Raw genomic sequence first — 18677 nt, 5'->3', positions numbered from 1 at the left:
ATTCTGTGGTGAACATTTATTGAGCACGTGCTATGCCAGGCATTCCAGACACTGATGGGAAAGACCTCAAAAAGCCCACAGAATACTCCAGCAAAACTGCATTCCTTTCCACCAAAATGTCATTCTACCAAGTCAAGGCCACTCACCTGCATCTTCACTTCGTTGACACCTGTCGATAGCACCGTGGATATGTTGTGTAGGAGCTGCACAATGACAGCAATGTTTCCTGGGAGCCGGGGAGACTGCCGAATGTTCCTGAGTACACAGGACAAATCCTCCGGACACTTTTGCATCAGCATGTCTGTGATGGTCTCAGACTTTCTGGCATATTCTTTTATTACAGTATTCCCTCCAAATGGTCGAACTGAATATGAATTTGTCTAAGAAAGGTCAAAAAGAAAGTTTGTATGGGGTTACTTTTGCTTTGAATATGAAAGTACCTTTAATTAACTTTAGGACACCCTTATCATGCAATTGTACATTGCAAAATGTTTGTCAATTTTATATTTTCATAGTCACATTTGCTATGGAGTCACTTGCCCCATTACCAACGTATATGAACAGAAAAACCCAAGTTCCAGCTTGTCAGCTGCCTGTTGCTAAACCCTTTCCCTCCAGTGAACACATGCTATCTTTAGCATACCACTTCAGACCCCTTCTGTGCATATATACCGTATATATGTCTTGTGCAACTGATAAATTTCTAGTGTCATTTAAGCCTATTTTTACTAAACATATTTTAAACATAGAAATTCTGGACTAGATTTGGGTGAATCAGCTGACACCGACACAAAAGAATGACTGAAAATAGTGATAAATAGTATCTCCCACAGATTCAGGTTCTGGGTCCCAGCCTTCAGAACAAAGGAAGCGAACGTGGCCCCTGACTGGCCGCCTGTTTTTTGTAAATAAAGTTTTATTGGGAGCCAATCTGCTCATTATTGAAATATTGTCTAAGGCTGCTTTCCTGCCACAATGGCAGAGTTGAAATCTCACAATAGAGACCCTTTGACCCACATGGATTAAATATTAATTATCTGTTCCTTTACAGAAAAAAAAATGCCAACCCTTACTTTAGAGGACCCCTTTCTGGCATCTTCTCGCCTGCCCCTTCACAAGACAAAGAGACTGTGGGCCTAGAGGATATGCCTACTCAGAACTCGTGTCCCCGCATCTAGACACTCAAATTCCCTGCTCAGCAACCCCAAGCCCACTTCCGGGGCCCGCATGGCCTCTTCTCTAAGTCTGTGCTACATGATGGACCATGCCACCAGTATGCTCACCACTAGGCCTGTGAGGTGGCAACAGGATACCGGTTTTCAGGGTTATGAACATGTGACCTTAGCTTTCCACCACCCTTGAGGGGCAGGATAAAATCTGATGGGACACCAGCAGAACATATTTTACTTAGCAGTCTGGAAGCTTGACTTAAAGCATTTAGATATTAAAACATATGGTACATGGGTCTCTGTGTTTATCATTGCCCAGATTCCTCAAATTAGGGGTGCATCCAGTGATGGACACCCTGAGGCAAGCAGCCTTTTGAAGACTGGTTGGGGACTTCAAGTATAGCATCCACTGGAGTTCTGCCTGATCCCCCCTAAAATAACCAAATAGGGATGTTTCCTAGGACCAAAGAGATGTGAAGGTATTGACTCATCTGAAGGAATCAGGAGCTGAATGTCAGAAAGGTGAAGCCCCTACGAGAAGAAGAGTGAAGAAAAAAAAAGAGAAGAAATAATATTTCACCTGATTTTATTTATCAAAATTTGATCTTTAAAAGTATGTCATTATTTAAGTATGTATGGAAATAGGTTCATCTGTTTGATGATGAAGGCCTTCCCTTGCAGCCAGCTTGTGTCTCATGCTTTACTGACCACAGAAATCACCTGGGGGCCTTGATAACCTGCAGCTTCAGATTCTACAGGTCCGGAGTGAGGCCTGCATATCTAAAAGTTCTCAGGGTAGGAGCGCCTGGATGGCTCAATCCTTACGCATCTGCCTTTGGCTCGGGTCACGATCCCAGGGTTCTGGGATCAACTCCCTGTATAGGACTCCCTACTCTGCTTCTCCATCTCCCTTTGCCTCCCCCGCCCACTGCTTGTGTGCTCTCTCACTCTATCTCTGTCAAATAATAAATAAAATCTTTAAAAAAATAAATAAATAGAAGTTCTCAGGGCAGCCAAGGCTGCTGGTCAGAAAAGGGTACCTTGAGGCCCGAGGCTTTGTAGTAAAGAGCTAAGAGCAAAGATGGAGAAATAAGCTGTGATCATTCTCCACAGTTCTTCTGTGGAGCTCAGCTCTGACCTGAGGATCAGGCTCCTTTGTATCATGAAGCGTGTGGGAGCCAGAGCACAAACTTTCAGAAGCCCAAAGTTAGAACCTCCATTCTTGTGCAGAGAGAGAAAATGAGTAGGTGTCTATGTATTCATGTACAAACGCACTCACCTACCAGCCCTATGTATTGCTTCCCCTCTCTCTTATTGACTGCACTATGCATTGTTAATTGGGTCTCCCCTCTGTGTGTGAGAGAAAGGATATTACCTCAAAGATGTTGAAGGCATTAAGAGTCCGGCAGGTTTCAGTGATCTTGTGCCATTTCTTTTGCCTGCATAAAAACCCCGTATTTCCCTGAGTGTCTGGAGGGCAAGGTTGGCTGCAGTGGGAATTGTCCACACAGACACCATCACATACACCTGGAGAAATAAAAGGTATTGACATCAGATGGAGATCTTGGGGCTCTATACCACGTGAGCCTATCACCAAGGCCTCAGCACAGTGAGGGCACATCAACCCCATGTACATCAGATGTATTTTCTTCTCAAACTGGAGGACAATTGAAGTAGATCAGTGATCGTCATCTATTTCAGTGACGAACACCTGTTGTCTCCAACAAAATCTTTTTTTTTTTTTTTAATCTAGGATTTCTTTCTTTTTTTTTAAGGTTTTTTTTTTTTTTTTTTTTTTTTTTTTTTTTTTTTTTTTTGACAGAGATCACAAGTAAGAAGAGAGGCAGGCAGAGAGAGAAGAGGAAGCAGGCTCCCTGCTGAGCAGAGCGCTCGATGCAGGACTCGATCCTAGGACCCTAAGATCATGACCTGAGCCGAAGGCAAAGGCTTTAACCCGCTGAGCCACCCAGGCACCCTCCAACAAAATCTCATCCAGAACTCAGACATACAAAACAGATAAAAGGGGAACTTCCCCTTTTGAAGTGACAAGGAAGAGCCCACATTCAGTCCACGAGGTCTCTCACACCCCACAGTTCCCTCAAACTCCTCCAGCTCCCCAGAACACAGTATGGGAGCCACATCACCCCATGTTCTGTGAGAAAGCTCCCAGCTCCAGAACTTTGTAATTATTACGAAAACTCTTGGGAAAACCTAAGAGTTTTCCCAAACCTGCTCGGGCCACTGCTCCAGGCTGGACTGGGTCAGCAAAATAGTTTATGGCAAAGAACTCTCTGGCCAGGATGGAGCAGAGGGTGCTGGGACGAGAGGGGAGCAGGGGTCAAAGGTAAGATTTAATATGAGATAACTAAAGAGCCCAAATGAGAGCCATTAAGCAGTCCATCTGTCATGCCATCAAGAGAGGGCTGAGCACGGTTCTCTGTTATAATAAACAAAAATTTCCATTTGATCACTAATCGCTGCCAACGTACCATGTGGCCTGGCAGACATCTTCTCTTTGCTTTTGTTGGCAACCTAGAAAGGGAAAATCAAAATCCACATGAAAACTAATTGTTGTGATGCCAGCCCAATGGTCCACTCTAGTCACAGACCAATGGCCACATCTGAATCATCTCTGATGCCAGGACGCCACCAAAAGCTGAGACCATGAAGTACGTCCCCATGGGCCCATTTTGTTATCAGTGTGGATGGCTTTCTCTCTGGCGGAGACTCAGCAAGAGCCCTCCTTCTTCTCCAACAAGCATTCTATCCAAGAAATACACCATGAGCAGAGATCAGCATTCTATCCAAGAAATACACTATGAGCAGAGATGGACCTAAGTGAAAGTTAACAGAGCTGAAGCTTTGGAATCCCTTGCTTGTATGGACCACTTCAAAGCCCTGAGAGAGGGTCTAACAATGTGTTCACACGATCATATATTTTATTGAATTTCCAAAGGCAAAACAGCTTAACCATCTTCTGTTCAGACCACTATTTTTGGCCACTCTACCTTTCTTTCCTTCACACTCTCCCCCATTTTGGATAGATAGTGTTAGAGAGGGTGTAGCTCTTTATGGAATCTGGACAAGTATAAGTTGAATTGGGAATCCATCTACTTTGAATTTAATAGGATATATTTATGAAATTTTCAGTCATTTCCATATTACAATGAGGACATCAACAAATAAGTGACATTCATTTTTAGAGTATTTATAATTTTTAAAAAGCAGTATTTATAATGAGTCACTGAGTAAGAAAATCCTAAGTGTTCTGGATACCTTGCAGCTCATATTTGAAAGAAACTTGTTAGATGCTTTCCCCACAGTTGACAACAGTCTTACATATTTAAATGGCATTACTAATAATGAAGGGAGAAGCTGAAAGATATTTTTCTAAACTAGCCATAATAAAAGACAAATTTGATCAGCAATGCTAGAGGAAAAACTGAACAAGTTTTCTATCTTCTCTATAGAAAAAAATTATAAAATTATTGGCAATCAAATATGTAGTCAAAAGTGTAGAGGAAAAGATGTGGGCATCTTTTATTATTAATAAAAATATTGTGATTTACTGGGTTTATTACTGAATAATGCTGAGTAATTGCTGAATGTAAAACTCTTTAGCATTTCTCAATTTGTTGTAAAATTTGAAAATTTATTGTAATTGCTTTCCTCAATTTAAGTAGACATTCACTTTTCCCTTAATTTTATATTTGTAATATTGTATTCCTGTTCCTCAAGGAATCTCCCTTCAAATCTGGCTTCCCCCTATCATGAGCACTTCTTACCTCTCCTGATTAAAAACCCCTCTCCATCCTACCCATTCATATAAGACTGGACCCTTCACTGAGAAGCAGTATCACATGGAGGTCAAGGGCTGTACTCTGGGAACAGACCACCTGGGTTCAAATCCCAATACTACCACTTGAGACCTTGGAAAAGTTAATCTCTCTGAGCCTCAGTTCCCTCATCCTTAAAGTAGGGTAAGAATGATAGTATTATAATTGTGTGATACCGCAGAGCACTTTCACGAAGAATGAATGATATCATCCTAAGGAAAACACTTAGAATGGGGCCTGGAATATTTTAAGTTGTATTTAAGATTTAGCTCCTGTTATTACTCTCTGAATAAAGGCCTACTGAATATCTAACACATACAAAGCTCAAGTTTGTCCCTACCAAGAAATCTTTCCTGATGCAGTTCTAAATGATACATCCTTCTCTCTCTGGCTTCCATAGGATTTATTATTTATATCTACATAACAATCATTCAATATTTCACATATATGCATAGACTCACCTCCCTGCTATTTACTATCTAACCATTTTTATATGCACATATTATCTTCTCAGTTAAAGTGTATGTTCCTTAAGAACATGGGTTGTGTATCATGTCTCTTGTATCTCCCTAAGTAGCTAGTTCTGTGTACATGTGCATATTAATATGTATATATATACCGCCATGTGTACATATGTGTACACATGGCGGAGACTGAAATCCCCTGGTTTTGTGTCAGAAGCTTGCTCTCTAGTAGCTGGGAAGAGCCATGGTCCAATTCTCCAACTTGCATTCCAAGATCTAAACCACTAGGGAAGGACCTAGAAACTCAGTGACTTAGCTATGTGAGTAACCTGTGGAGTTCATGTCCCTTTCTTCTTCACAATATTGTTTCTCTCTATGTTATCAAAAAACAAGCTTGAATCTTCCATTTTCTCTACCAGTAAGAATTTATGGAGGATCTGAATTGAGCATTTTAGGGTCTGTCCAAGGTGAAGAAGGTCTCACTGAGGATTCATGAAATACAATGTCCTTCAAAGCACTGATGTGAAATGACTTCTCGTTTCAGTCTAGAGATCCAAGCCTTATTATTTACCTGGAAGACTTAAAGGATTTTGACCCAGCAAGAATATTAAAATGGCAGTTTTTTGCATTTTGAAAGACATTCTTAGTACATAGGTAAGGAAGGTGAGTCTTCAATAGACAAGACAACTTTCCTGAGGTCACGCAGGGGATTCCTCTTAGAACTAAGTCTAGAATTCAACTCCTCTCAATCCTATGACACTGTCTTTTCCACCAAGTCAGCCCAGGTGCAAGTGGAGATGGCAGAGAAGGTTGTAGGTTGTGGGGAAGTGATGTCCTCAGCCCATCTTGAGAGGTCCATGGCCTCTAATACACCACAATAAAGCATTTCAAAGTGAATAATTCTGGCCCATTAAACAGAATCCTATGAAGGATCCTATGAAGTCACATTTTATTTATCAGATATGTGGGCAGAGGACCACGGTGTGCTATTTACAAGGAATTCTAGAAACTCTGCCTTTTTAAGTGAAGGACCTGATTCACTTCTTCCCAATTAACTTGCTAAAACACATCCACATCCAACTCCTCCTGGTCATTTCACTTCTAGGGTGGCCTCTGATATGAGCCCCTTCAACTTTAGACATCTGCAATCTTCAGCAGAATACTACGAAAAGAACTCTTTGGAAACCTATAATCTGCCAAGCCTGAGAAGATGCTAAGTGAGAAGGGAGGTCAGGAGAGGGGTAGCACCCAGAAGCTCAGCATCCAGTAACTGGTAGGTTGAGAAGAAATGTTCGTAAGGTGGTCCTCAATAACCAAGAAAACAAAACAAACGTCCCAGACTTTGTCTACTCTCTAAGTTCTGTCTTATGGGAAAATGGGGATGAGCAAAGGAAGGGGAAAGGAGAACGAAGCTGTGGGATCAGGATATTTTCCAGGTGAAGTCTTTCTGAAGGAGTCTTAACTGTCCCAGAAGCAAGGCACCAGCTCAGTGCTGGGGAGAAGGGGAGTCGTGGAGAAAACTCCTTAAATGATTATAATTTGAAAACTCCTACGAAGAATTTCCAAAATCATTCTTTCCTAAGGAGACTTGCTAAGAAGGGACATAATACAATGGAAATTGTAAGAAACAGAATCTGAAGAAACAAGGGTCCTACCTAGTCCTCTGGCTGGATAGGTATGAAACCTCAAGAAAATTACATTCCATCATATGGGTTTCAGTTTCCTCTCTCATGTAAGAGATGGAGCTTTACCAGTTGATCTCAAATCTCCCTTCCAGATCTTGTAGTCCAATAATAATACACTGTTCCCAAGAATATCAAAGTAGTTTTATGTCTCTCTATCCATCTATCTATCTCAATGATCCTCCACACCTTATTTTAACTAAGTAACGGTTAAGGACATTAAAATGACTTATGGTATGAGGGAAAATATTCTAGAGAGCATCATAGGGCTCACTGCCCCACAAAACTTACAACCAGTACATTGCTACAGACTTCATCCCAGTTAAACCTTCCTTGACTATCTGAGGGGCTCATTGCTCCCCCGAGCCCATCCATTGGGTTCATTTTCAGGATTCTCAAAGAGATCTCATTTTGGGGGGGACAAGCTTCATTGAGCCAGACCATTCCTAGGTCCTGCCCACTAACTGCCATTAAATATCTCCCAGTCACATGACACCACTTACCACCCCCACATTTTCAGGTGCCTCCACAGAAGTAGCACCCCCCCCCGGTTAAGCACAATGAAAATCTTCACCATCAAAGGATATGAAAAGAAAAGAAAAAAACTTTATCAACCTCAAATCATTTGAGCCTCATCTCAAGAACTCATAAAAAAAAAAATCAAAGGGAAAATAGTTTGAGGCTGTTAACTCAAATGGATTTTGGATACCTGTCATTGCAACTTCTTCTGGCTAGACCACTGCCTTCCCCCTCCACTTGAGCACAGGTAACTAAGGCCCCCTAACTGATGGCTATGCATTTCCATTTGCTTTCCCGCTCATTCCTCCTCCCACTTCCCTTTTCTTACCTGGCATAACGTCCTGCAGGACTCTGTGGGCAAAAGAAACATGAAGCAGTACAGCAAAAGCATGTGAGTCATCGTCTTCCACACTGCTGTCTCTCTTGCTTCTAGAAAAATCAATGAAAAAGCAAAGTGTTTCCAATCCGAAGCTTTCGAAGCTTCTCCCTGAAGATTCAGTCAACCTGTAAGCCCAGGTTCTGTCCTTCTTGCCGTCGTCTCAAATGTCTATGCCCCAGAGGTGGCATCCCTGCAGCCTCCCGTTGGTCCAGAGAAGCCACAGGTGTGAGTGGCAGCTGGCACTGGAAAGGGCGGGCGATGGGATACCTCCTGTGGGAATCCCTCCAAAGGAAGCTTCCTGCTGGGTTGCAATGAATAATAGCCCATGTTCAGGGAACCAGAATGATGGTTCACTCCCTGGGTTAGGCAGGCCTGAGAAACGTGTGGGTGGCCACAGTAGAAGGTGAGCTAGGGTTCCTGTGTGCAGACTCGGGCCAGAAATATCTTTGGAAGGAGAGTAAGCTCCAGGCTTCGCCTGTGAGCCTCACTCCCACCTAACTCTGGAGCTGTATTGTCATAGGTAGGTAGCAAAGTTCAAAACCGATTCTAGCCAAGTCCTACCATTGGTATTTAAGCCCAAATTGATGTAAAAACTAAAACGGTTCCTTGGCACCCAGAACAGTGCTGGACATATGGTGGGCCCATGATACACTCATTAGAGAGAGAGGAGAGTGGATGGGGGTAGGGCAGGTAGTCAGGAAGAGCTGACGTTCGTATCAGATCCATGCTCTGTAGATGACTCAACATAAGTTGAATTTTTTTAGAACTAAATTTTAATAGTTTTAATATTTTGCATTTTGAGTGAAATCCTCTTTGAAAGGTATTTGATGTTTCTTTGCTTTTAGATGGAAGGTTTCAGAGGACTTGGTGTCCTCAACAAAGGCCAGGAACTTTTGCAATGGTCAATATTGGCTATTTAACCATTTTTAGCCAGAAAGGAATGGCCTTTCTCCCAATCATGCATAATTCTACAGCAAACAATGCCATTATTTTGAAGACTAGGCAAAATGTCTCTTTTTAACCATATTTCCTGCAGTGAAATACCTATCTTATTAAATCCAATGACTCAAATATTTTACATTGCTAGTTTCAGCAGGGTTTTAACAGGGTTTTCTGAAGGTCAGAAGTTCTTTAAGCACAAGGATTACTTTGTTGCTCATCAGTTCCAAGTGTATTTAGTAGCAACCCCTATGAACCCACAATTTCAAGTAGATTTCAGTCCCTTTGGCTTCCTTTTTCCAAATTTATGCCTTTCAAATGGATATAAATCCATTATGAAAATCACTAAAGTGACTTAACACAATCATCACCAATGCAGTTATTGCTTTGGGTAAAATCATCAAAATCAGAAAGAAATTCAAGCGATTGATGAATTTGTGGACATAATTTTCATAAAATCTGAGCATGAGTCCAAATGTTTTTCAGAATTACATTAATTTTACATTAAAATTCTCATGATCCAGAATGTTTTCTCATTAACTAGAACTACTTTAAAAAAGAATATTTAAAGAATAGCAGAAGACAACAATTTTTGAAGGGTTAGCACTGCTCCATTCAGATACTCAAATAGACTTTTTTTAAAAGGGGCTGGAAGAAGTTGAATGTTTAGATCTGGTGGATGGATCAGTATGAAATCTATTGTTTGCTTAATATTTTTAAGGTGTTGTTTTGGGAAAAAAATCTTCATTGTCTTGTTTTAAATTTTGAACATAGTTTTGTTTTAATTTTATTGAAATGCATTTTGATTATCACTAAAATTGTTTTTATGTATGGCAAAGTGAGCACTTTGTGCTTTATATGGTAACAACTTTACAGACTTTACAGTAGGGACTTTTTTGATAGTTATGCCACTGTTAAAATTTTGGAGCCCAGATCTTCTAGCAACTTCTTTGCTATCTGGGACTAGCTTGTCACAGAAGGACTGAGGACCACAACTCTGGAACACGGTCTTTGTGCAAGTTTCAACAACAGTGGGACTCTAGGTGGATTTTGAACTCTTTCTTAATTCTTTTAACTGGAAGAAACAGTAAAGTTGGCTTTTTTGGTGTCTTGCTTATAAAACTTCTCTTTAAGTAAAGTGGACTCAAATAAAATCCGTTTTTTTTCCTGATTTGTTGACATTAAACCATAGTCATTAGCTCTTTTTCCTAGTCCCTTGAAAGCACAAAGTCTGGAAGAAGTCAAAAGTATGGTGGCAAGACAGCAGCAGGAATCCAATCTTTTGATCCCTCAGCCCCAACCCCCATACCACCCACCTTTTTTTGGAAGAGCCATTTTTCTTTTGAAAAGCCTCAGTTCTCTAATGGCTGAGACCGCCTTTGCCCGACTCACCCCATAACTTTCTGCAATGCAAAGGTAGCGGGAGTGTAACTCTTCTCTCTTAAACAAATGTTCGAAAATGTTGGTTTTGAGAATCCCAAGCCAAAAGAATTCATTACACACGCTCATTTCAGAAAAGGCTTATCTCTCAAGAACATACAACCTGAAAAAACAGTTACCTCATACAATTCACACCAAAAAAAAAAAAAAAGAAGAAGAAGCAATTACATCAGCACTGACATTTCACAAAGTAAAATGTGCCAAATACAAAATGTTACAACTTTTTTCAGTGAAGAAACCATGTCCCTTCTCCTTTATAAAGAAGGAGGGTGAGAACAGTAGAGTGTACAGGATCCTTTTTCCAAACATCCAAACTAGAATATGTTTTCCCATTCTCTGCTGTCTGCTTTCCAAATCTGAAAAAGGTGTTCATGTATGTGTTTATTCAACAAACAGAAGGTGAGCTCCTCATTTCCAAGCGATGTCCTAACAGCTCAAAATTAAACAACCACAAGGATAACTTCTTTCCCGGCCTGCTCACCACCTCAGGGAAGCCACAGGCTAATGAGGTTTCTGAACCAGCTCCAAGGGTACGGGAACTTGGACGAGCTTTGCTCCCTGGAGACCTGCAGACTCGACAAGTCAAAGCTAGTCAAAACAGCATGACAGCAAGAATTCCAAAGTTCCAGATTTCACCAAACGATTCTCGTCTTCGTTAACAATTTAATTTCAACATATCTCTTCCTCTCTCTCGTCAGATTCCTCCACCCCAAAGTCACGTGGTTGACTGGCAACAGGCACAGCTCACTAAGGGAAGACAAAGCCGGCAGAAAGCAAGCACGTGAGCTCCATGCTGGGACGTGTTCTGTGCCTGGCCCCATCAGAAACAAACATTTGCTTAATTTAAACACACACTCACACACGTAAGCAAGAGAGACCAGAGCAATTTTATACGGTGATTTGGGAGAAAAACTACAACTGGAACCCTTAAATCTTGATTAGGGAAACACAAAAGTATTGGGACACGATTCATGGCAATCACAAACAAAAATAAAACTCCAGACAAAACTTTACCAGCCACTCAGGAGTATTTCAATCCCCAGCTCTGTCAGCGGACAGTCTGTGCCTACTACTCACATAATTGGGTTTTGTAGCAAATTACTGAGGCCCCCTGTGAGATCTGCAAAATAGTATCAGAGTTCCCAAACATACTGTGGGAATACACTTTGGATGATCTCAGGGGTGGGTTGGTCCCTTTGTGTCTGTCATTTACCCATCCCACTGTTTTGCTTCTAGTCAATCACCAACCCCATCCCTCCCGCCTAAATGCAGACATCGTGGAAGGGACGAAGAGAATAAAATACATAGTTATTGTCTACTCTGTGTCTGGCACTATCCGCATTAACTCTTAATGCCATCAAGTAGTTCTGTGAGACTGAAGTGACTTCCAGGATGTAAGGGGCTAAAAGTTGACCCTGCTGAACCTCCAGGTATGCTAAGAGACATATTTAGGATTGAGCCCAGGTCTATGGGTTTTTTTTTTTTTTTTTTTTTTTGGTCTTATTGCTTTTTTGATAGAAAGAGCTGATCCTTGTATGGGGTAGATTCTTTCAGAACAGTTCACGTAACTTTCATCTTGACATCATAAAATTTTATGAGCTAGGCAGGTTCTTTTAAATACATCATTCTGTCCCATCCTCCTTCTTGGCCTGAAGATGTAAAAAGGCTGAAAGGCTGATCACCATCTCTGGGGGTGTGGGGGGCGGGGAGAATAGGTAGATAGATAGATAAGAGAGATCTAAGTTTAAATAACCTTGAAGAAATTTACAAACTGAGTAGAATTTCCTTCAGAATTCCTTTGTCCTTTCCCCTAGGTCATGTCCCCTGCTGCACCCAGATGATCAGGTCTCACTTTTAGCTCCAGAATCCTCACTGTGAAGCAACCTTTCCCACTTCAAGGGACTCCTTTCCTAGGTCTTATTCCTTCAGAATTCGTTTGACAAGACAGAACAGTTAACAATAAGATAAGCTACCTCATAATAAGTAAATAAATAAATACTTTAAAAAGGGCACCTGGGTGGCTCAGTGGGTTAAGCCTCTGCCTTTGGCTCAGGTCATGATCTCAGGGTCCTGGAATCAAGCCCCGCATCGGGCTCTCTGCTCAGCAGGGAGCCTGCTTCCTCCTCTCTCTCTCTCTCTCTCTCTCTCTCTCTCTGCCTGCCTCTCTGCCTACTTGTGATCTCTCCCTGTCAAATAAAAATAAAAAATAAAAAATATAAGCTGCCTCACAGTGACTGAAAATGTATACAAATGGTTTTGTGATTTAGTCATCCCAGGTAACTGTACATTTAAAAAGGGATTTTCTAGAAGTAACTTCTGCCACTGTAGGAAATAAAGGCACTGACCCAGGTCAGTGGGCCAGATTCTAGGAAACAAGGATGCTCTCCTTGTCCCCAGCCACACTCACAGAGCTACCTACCTACAAGGATAGATGAGTCCTCAGTTTTCTCCAAAAGCCCAGTTTTTTAAACTTTACATCACTTCCATTGGTTTCCCTGAACCTTGGCCGAGTTCTCGAAACCTCTTTTGGAACTGGCTGCCTTCCTCCTAATGCTTGCCAGTTTCAAGCCGTGCTAAGTGATGGGTGATTACTCACACCTGAAAGGTAAATAGTAAACAGGGATGGATGTGTGCAGAGGGCATCTGTGTCAGGCCTTTGGTATAGGTGTGCCCCGAGAATCAGCTTCCTCATGAGTCACCATAAAACGCAGGAGAGAATTTATCTGACAGTCAGAAGGTTCCAGGACAAGTTAAAGAGATTATAAAAAGTGTACAAAATTTGGAAGAGAATGCTGAAAAAACCTGGTAAATCCAAATTATTATAGCATTGCAACATTTCTATCTATCGTATAGAAATAACTTATATAGGAAAACAGCATGATATGCAAATTTGCTGATGGCAAATTTGTATATACAGCAGTGGAAAAAGAGTATGGAAACAGTAGAAATGTCAAACAATAATGAAGGGAATAGGAAATTATGATAAATCTATATAAAATTATGATAAATCTATATAGACATTAAAAACACCCATGAAGAGATTTGATAATATATTAGTATATAGAATTATATAAATATATATTTATATATTAGTATACTAAATGTTATATATTTATATATTTTTAGTATACTATATGTTATATATTTATAAATATTTAGTATACTAAATGTTATATGTTTATATATATTTAGTATACTAAATATTATAATTATAACATTATGTAATACTAATGGGAAATTAGTCAATAAGATGCTCTCTTAATAATATGCACATCTATAGAAAAACACTGGTGGGATTTCACACTTAAGATGCTTGATTGGAAATGAATCATAGACTGTTTCTCCCAACACTAATATAATATTGAAAAAAAGCAAATCTTCACTAATTGCAAGAAAATGAGAAAAGGGGTGGAATTTTAGGGAACAACTTCAAAAACTCTTAAAGAAGTGGAAATTGTTGAAAAGGAGTAGAACTTTCTTTTCTCTTCCCAATTTAGCCAAACTAGAGTAGGGGAGAAAAAATACCACTTCAGAAATCTCATAATCTCATTAGTACCCAGAAACATAGAGAGAGGAAAAACGTGAGAATCCTTTTATTTCTCCTGTTTTTTGGTTTTTGGGTGTTTTTTTTTTCAAAATTTTATTTTATTTATTTGTCAGAGAGAGAGACAGCAAGAGAGGGAACACAAGCAGCAGGAGAGGGAGAAGCAGACTCCCTACAGAGCAGGGAGCCAGAGGAGGGGCTCAATCCCAGGACCCTGGGACCATGACCATGTTAAGCCTAAAGCAGACGCTTAACAACTGAGCCACCCAGGCACCCTATTTCTCCTATTTTAATCAGAGACATTTTCAAATTGGATGTTGGCAAAACATTGTATATGGAGAAGAGTAATTGTGACTGACCGATGAGATCTCTCTTTCTCTCTCTCTCTCTCACACACACACACACACACACAAACATGCGCAATCAGTTTAAGCTATAATTTTCTATTACACATCAGCTTCAGAAAGAAATGATAAAATAACTGAGTAAGTTAAAAAAAACCCAAATCAAAATATCAAGAAATTCATGGGGGCACCTGGCTTAGCATGTTGGGGATCTGACTCTTGATTTCACCTTAGGTCATGATCTCAGAGTCCTGAGAAGGAGCCTTGTGTCGGTCTAAGGGCTGGGCACAGAGCCTGCTTGGGACTCTCTCCCTCTCCCTCTGCCCCTCCCTCTGAAATAACCCTCCGCCCACTTGCACATTTTCTCTTTCAAAAGAAAATTCATGAAACTTCAACAAAAGAGGAATGATAAAAAGTAAAGTATCAATATAATACCTGAGAAAATCAAGCAGAATGCTGAAAAGAAAAGAAGAACTGCAAATAGAAAGAAGTACTGGAAATGGAAGACAAAGATAACCCACAACAAGAACAAATCCAAACAAAGACCTAAAAATGAACATACTTAAAATGTAACTAAAGATTAGAAGAAAAAAAAAAGTGTTGCAATACAAGAGCATTTCCCTGAAATTTAGAGGGAGAAAAGATCAAAATAAAAGTACAACATAGCTGTCAAAAATTAAGAAGTGGAAGAAAGCTAAAAGGAACTATGAGGGTGCAAAAATCTTATCCTCCTAGAAAGGAATAAATCCACACTGCCTAAAATTAACAGGAATTTTTTTTAATTACTACCTCCAATCTCAATAAATTTCATAATTCTTCTTTTAAACATTAGAAACATCTTCTAGAAAATAATATCTCCAGATATTATTGTAAGGGGAGAAAGAAGTTCAAAAATCTCTTGGGTTTTACATGCTTCTTTTTTTGTGTATTTAATTTAAATAAAACTAAATTTAATAACTTTCACTTAAAAATAGCAAATATAGTATAATCACCTCTTTGTACTTATATTGATTTCTGCTTTTCTTTATATCTATGCATCAACCTATCTGTCCTTATAAATCAACATATATGCACAAAAAATATCTGGAATACTATTTAATCATTAACAATGACTTTTTCTGGTATCAGAATTGGGCATTGTTTCTTAAACTTTTATCCTTTAAATTTTCTGCTCTCTTTGAATTATTTTACCATAAGCATATATTATGTCTACTAAAACAAAGGAATGGTTTAAAAAGGAGGGAGTGACTACACTGGAACCAAATATAGCAACATATTAATAGCACATATTTCTGGAGATGGGCATGTGGATGATTTGTTACTTTCATCTTTACCAAGGTTTTCCTAATTTCTAAATCTTATTTTTTTTTTTAAAGAAACATAAATAAAACTCTGGAAGATACCAAAGTATTAGCAACTACAAAAAAAAAAAAAAGACAAATTTTCCATATATTCCCCTTTCTCTATATACAGAGTATGTATAGAGATACATCTAGGATATATTTTCTACCAATAATTAGATTTATAATTGGAAAAAATCAACTTTTTAGCATTGTGGCAGAAGGAGTACAAAATAAGTTAAAAGTCAAAAGATCAATTTTCTTCCTCCAATTTTGTCATGATTCATTTTATGAAATTTGACAAGATATTAATTTCTCTGAGTCTCATTTCTTCATTCATTCATTCAGAAAACATTTATCTTGGGCCAGTATCATGGAAGTACAACTTATGTTCCAGAGACAGTTATGAAGACAAAGGAGACAAGGTCTTCAGGAATCTAAGGTATAATTAAGGAAGACAGAAAATATAAATGGTAGAATTTAATGTCATAAGTATTCCCCTTGAGGTATACAAAATATACTTTATGGCAAAAGTCATAAACTATGTCAAGATGTCATAAACGCTCCCTGTGGGAATTTGGGGGACCATCCCAAACAAGTGACTTTTGGTGTGGAACTTGCAAGAGGCAAGGAAGAACAGTATTCCAGGCAGGGAAACAGCAGGTCTGAAGCAGGAATTATGTCAAGGGTTCAGGATGACTGGGAAGATCACAATGTCGGAGTATCAGGTGTGCGCTGGGAAAACAATACATGGAGATCATCAGCTAAAACCGTGTTGATGCCCAAGTGAGGTGGGTTATGTGCCCCAGGAAAGCAATGGAATTCTTCCATGGACAATGAGGAGCCATCAGATCCTTTAGTGACAGGATCAGATTTCATTTAAGGAAAATTATTCTACCAAAAGCGTAGAGATAGGAGAGAAGGCAGAAGTGAGGGCAAAGAAGCCAGTGGAGAGACCATACTTTAATCCAAGTGAACAATTGTGAAAAGTGAACCATGACAATGGCATTTGGGTGGATTTCAAAAGACCCGATGACTAAAAGAGCAAGAAGAAGCAGCGAAGATGTGAATACTATCAAAAATTAGTTTAGAAGAGTAAGCAAAATTTAGGGAAGAAAGCATATGTGGAAAATGTAGCAGAGAAAAACATGATGTTTCCAGACTAAGCAAGCACCTGAGGGAGTTTTGATGACATCAATTGAAAGGAAGTATAAGAGAAGCAAAATAAGAAAGATAACTGGGCTAAATATTTAGATAGTACTTATAGGGAAAAATTTGTCTCAGGATTGATGCATTTCCATCAACGCAAATTTTCTGCTACTTCTATCATCTATCAGCTTTCCATAGACTTCAGCACTTTTTTTTTTTTCAATAAAATCCTGCTGGTCTCATGGCTGTGGAACACATGGAGCCAGAATGCTCTGTGCTTCTGCAAAAGCCTCCCTGAACTCTCACACCTACATGAGTGAAGACGCAGAAATGAACAAGCCCACCATAAAAATGCATAATAATTAATCGTCATAAAGTAACTGTTAGAAGATTAAAATGCAGTCTCATCACCTAAGGATGATTTCTGAACTGTGGATGTCTATAAAAGTATTAAATTTGAATTTTATATAGTATAAATCTTCATGATTATGTTCATGGATGAGAAATAATTCCACTTTCTTGTCACAGAAGGAGAATATTAAAGTGAGAAATTTTAAAGAGCGCCCTTACCCCTACTCATCAGCCTGGCAGTGGAGGGATTAAAAATGGGGATTTCTTGGCTCAGCCCCTTAAATCTTACATTAAAATATGCATACTCATTCAACCAGAGATGTTTTTAACCAGATCACAAGTTGGAGTTTCAGATTGCTATTTCATGTTGAAAATAGTTACTTCTGATGAAAAAGTTTCAGAATTTGTTGGTGGTCTTTAGGTGCCTCACATTTGACCCTTGATACTCTCTGTATGTTACCTATATTTGAACATAATTATTCACAACTCATATGTACAGAAGATTCATGAATAATTATTTTCTAATAGAAACAGAAAGAGAAAATGTCCTTAAGTAGCTCTTCAAAAATAAAAAATAAAAATAAAAAAACAAGTATGAAAACAAGAAGTTGTTTAAGTCCTAAACCTGAAAAGATATTTCCATCCTGGTTCAGTTCTATGTTTAGGAAAAAAGTCCTTCCTCTTTCGGTTCCTAACATTTTACATGCTTTCTTGCATGACATGCCTTTTCTTTTCACTTTACTTCTTGCTGGAATATGTCTTTTTAGACTTCTTTTCATGAAGATCTCTGAGTGGCCAACTTTTTTCATCTTTGAATGCCTAAAAATATTCTTATTTTATTCTCATTTGGGATGACTCAATGAATGAGTAAAGTGTCAAGACATCGGTGTTTCTATTCAAAGTGGGATTTGTTTATAATCCAGTCCTTGGGCAGAAGAGACTTGAGCATCAAATAAATTTCGAAATAGCTTTCACGGATGAGATCCCAGGAAAAGGACAGCAGGCAAAGAAAACCAAGATATGGCGGGCCTAGGTGAATGAGGCAGAGAACTCAGGCACAGCCAGCATTTCGAAGGGAAGCAAGAACTTCCGGATAAATCCACTAGGAAAAGTCGGTACTGAAAGTATTTAGGACGAGTACACAAAGACCGAGATGCTCACGGGTAGCGGTACACATTGAGCAGTCGTGAAACTAGGTTGGCACAGATGTAACTGTGTTTTGCACTAGAACTGAATTTAATCAGCACTGGAACCCTATTTGAGCCAATAATGGAAATTTTCCCCTACAGGGTAAACGCATTGATTTTCAGTTTAAACTCGGTCTCTTTTGGTCAATTCAAGATTTGCTCCTTCTTTTCCTCTTCTTTTCTCCCCAGGGATGATATCCTAGCATCAGAAGAGAAGCATGCTATAAGATAAGCCTCCAACCCTGTTAGCTTCTGCCAAGGGGAACAAGCACTGCCCATCTTTGGGACTCAGTGCTCAGCCCCACATTGCCCACACTGAAACATCTGTGCCCTG

General features: G+C 39.5%; 1 protein-coding gene across 1 annotated transcript in view; it reads right to left on the bottom strand.

The window, feature by feature from the left end:
- Positions 1-18677, bottom strand: part of ADGRF2 (adhesion G protein-coupled receptor F2) — a 40920-nt gene that overhangs the window by 17392 nt on the left and 4851 nt on the right. Inside the window, exons 2-5 of the mRNA XM_032340208.1 lie at positions 7999-8099; positions 3659-3701; positions 2545-2696; positions 147-380 (exon numbers count right to left, since the gene is read on the bottom strand). Of these exons, the coding sequence (XP_032196099.1) occupies positions 147-380; positions 2545-2696; positions 3659-3701; positions 7999-8070 (501 nt within the window). The 5' untranslated portion in view covers positions 8071-8099. The remainder of the gene's footprint in view (positions 1-146; positions 381-2544; positions 2697-3658; positions 3702-7998; positions 8100-18677) is intronic.

This window comes from Mustela erminea, chromosome 4 (genome assembly GCF_009829155.1).
Source record: "Mustela erminea isolate mMusErm1 chromosome 4, mMusErm1.Pri, whole genome shotgun sequence".
NCBI lineage: Eukaryota > Metazoa > Chordata > Mammalia > Carnivora > Mustelidae > Mustela > Mustela erminea.
Note: the sequence above shows the minus strand (reverse complement) of the source record. Positions and strands in the feature narration are given on the sequence as shown.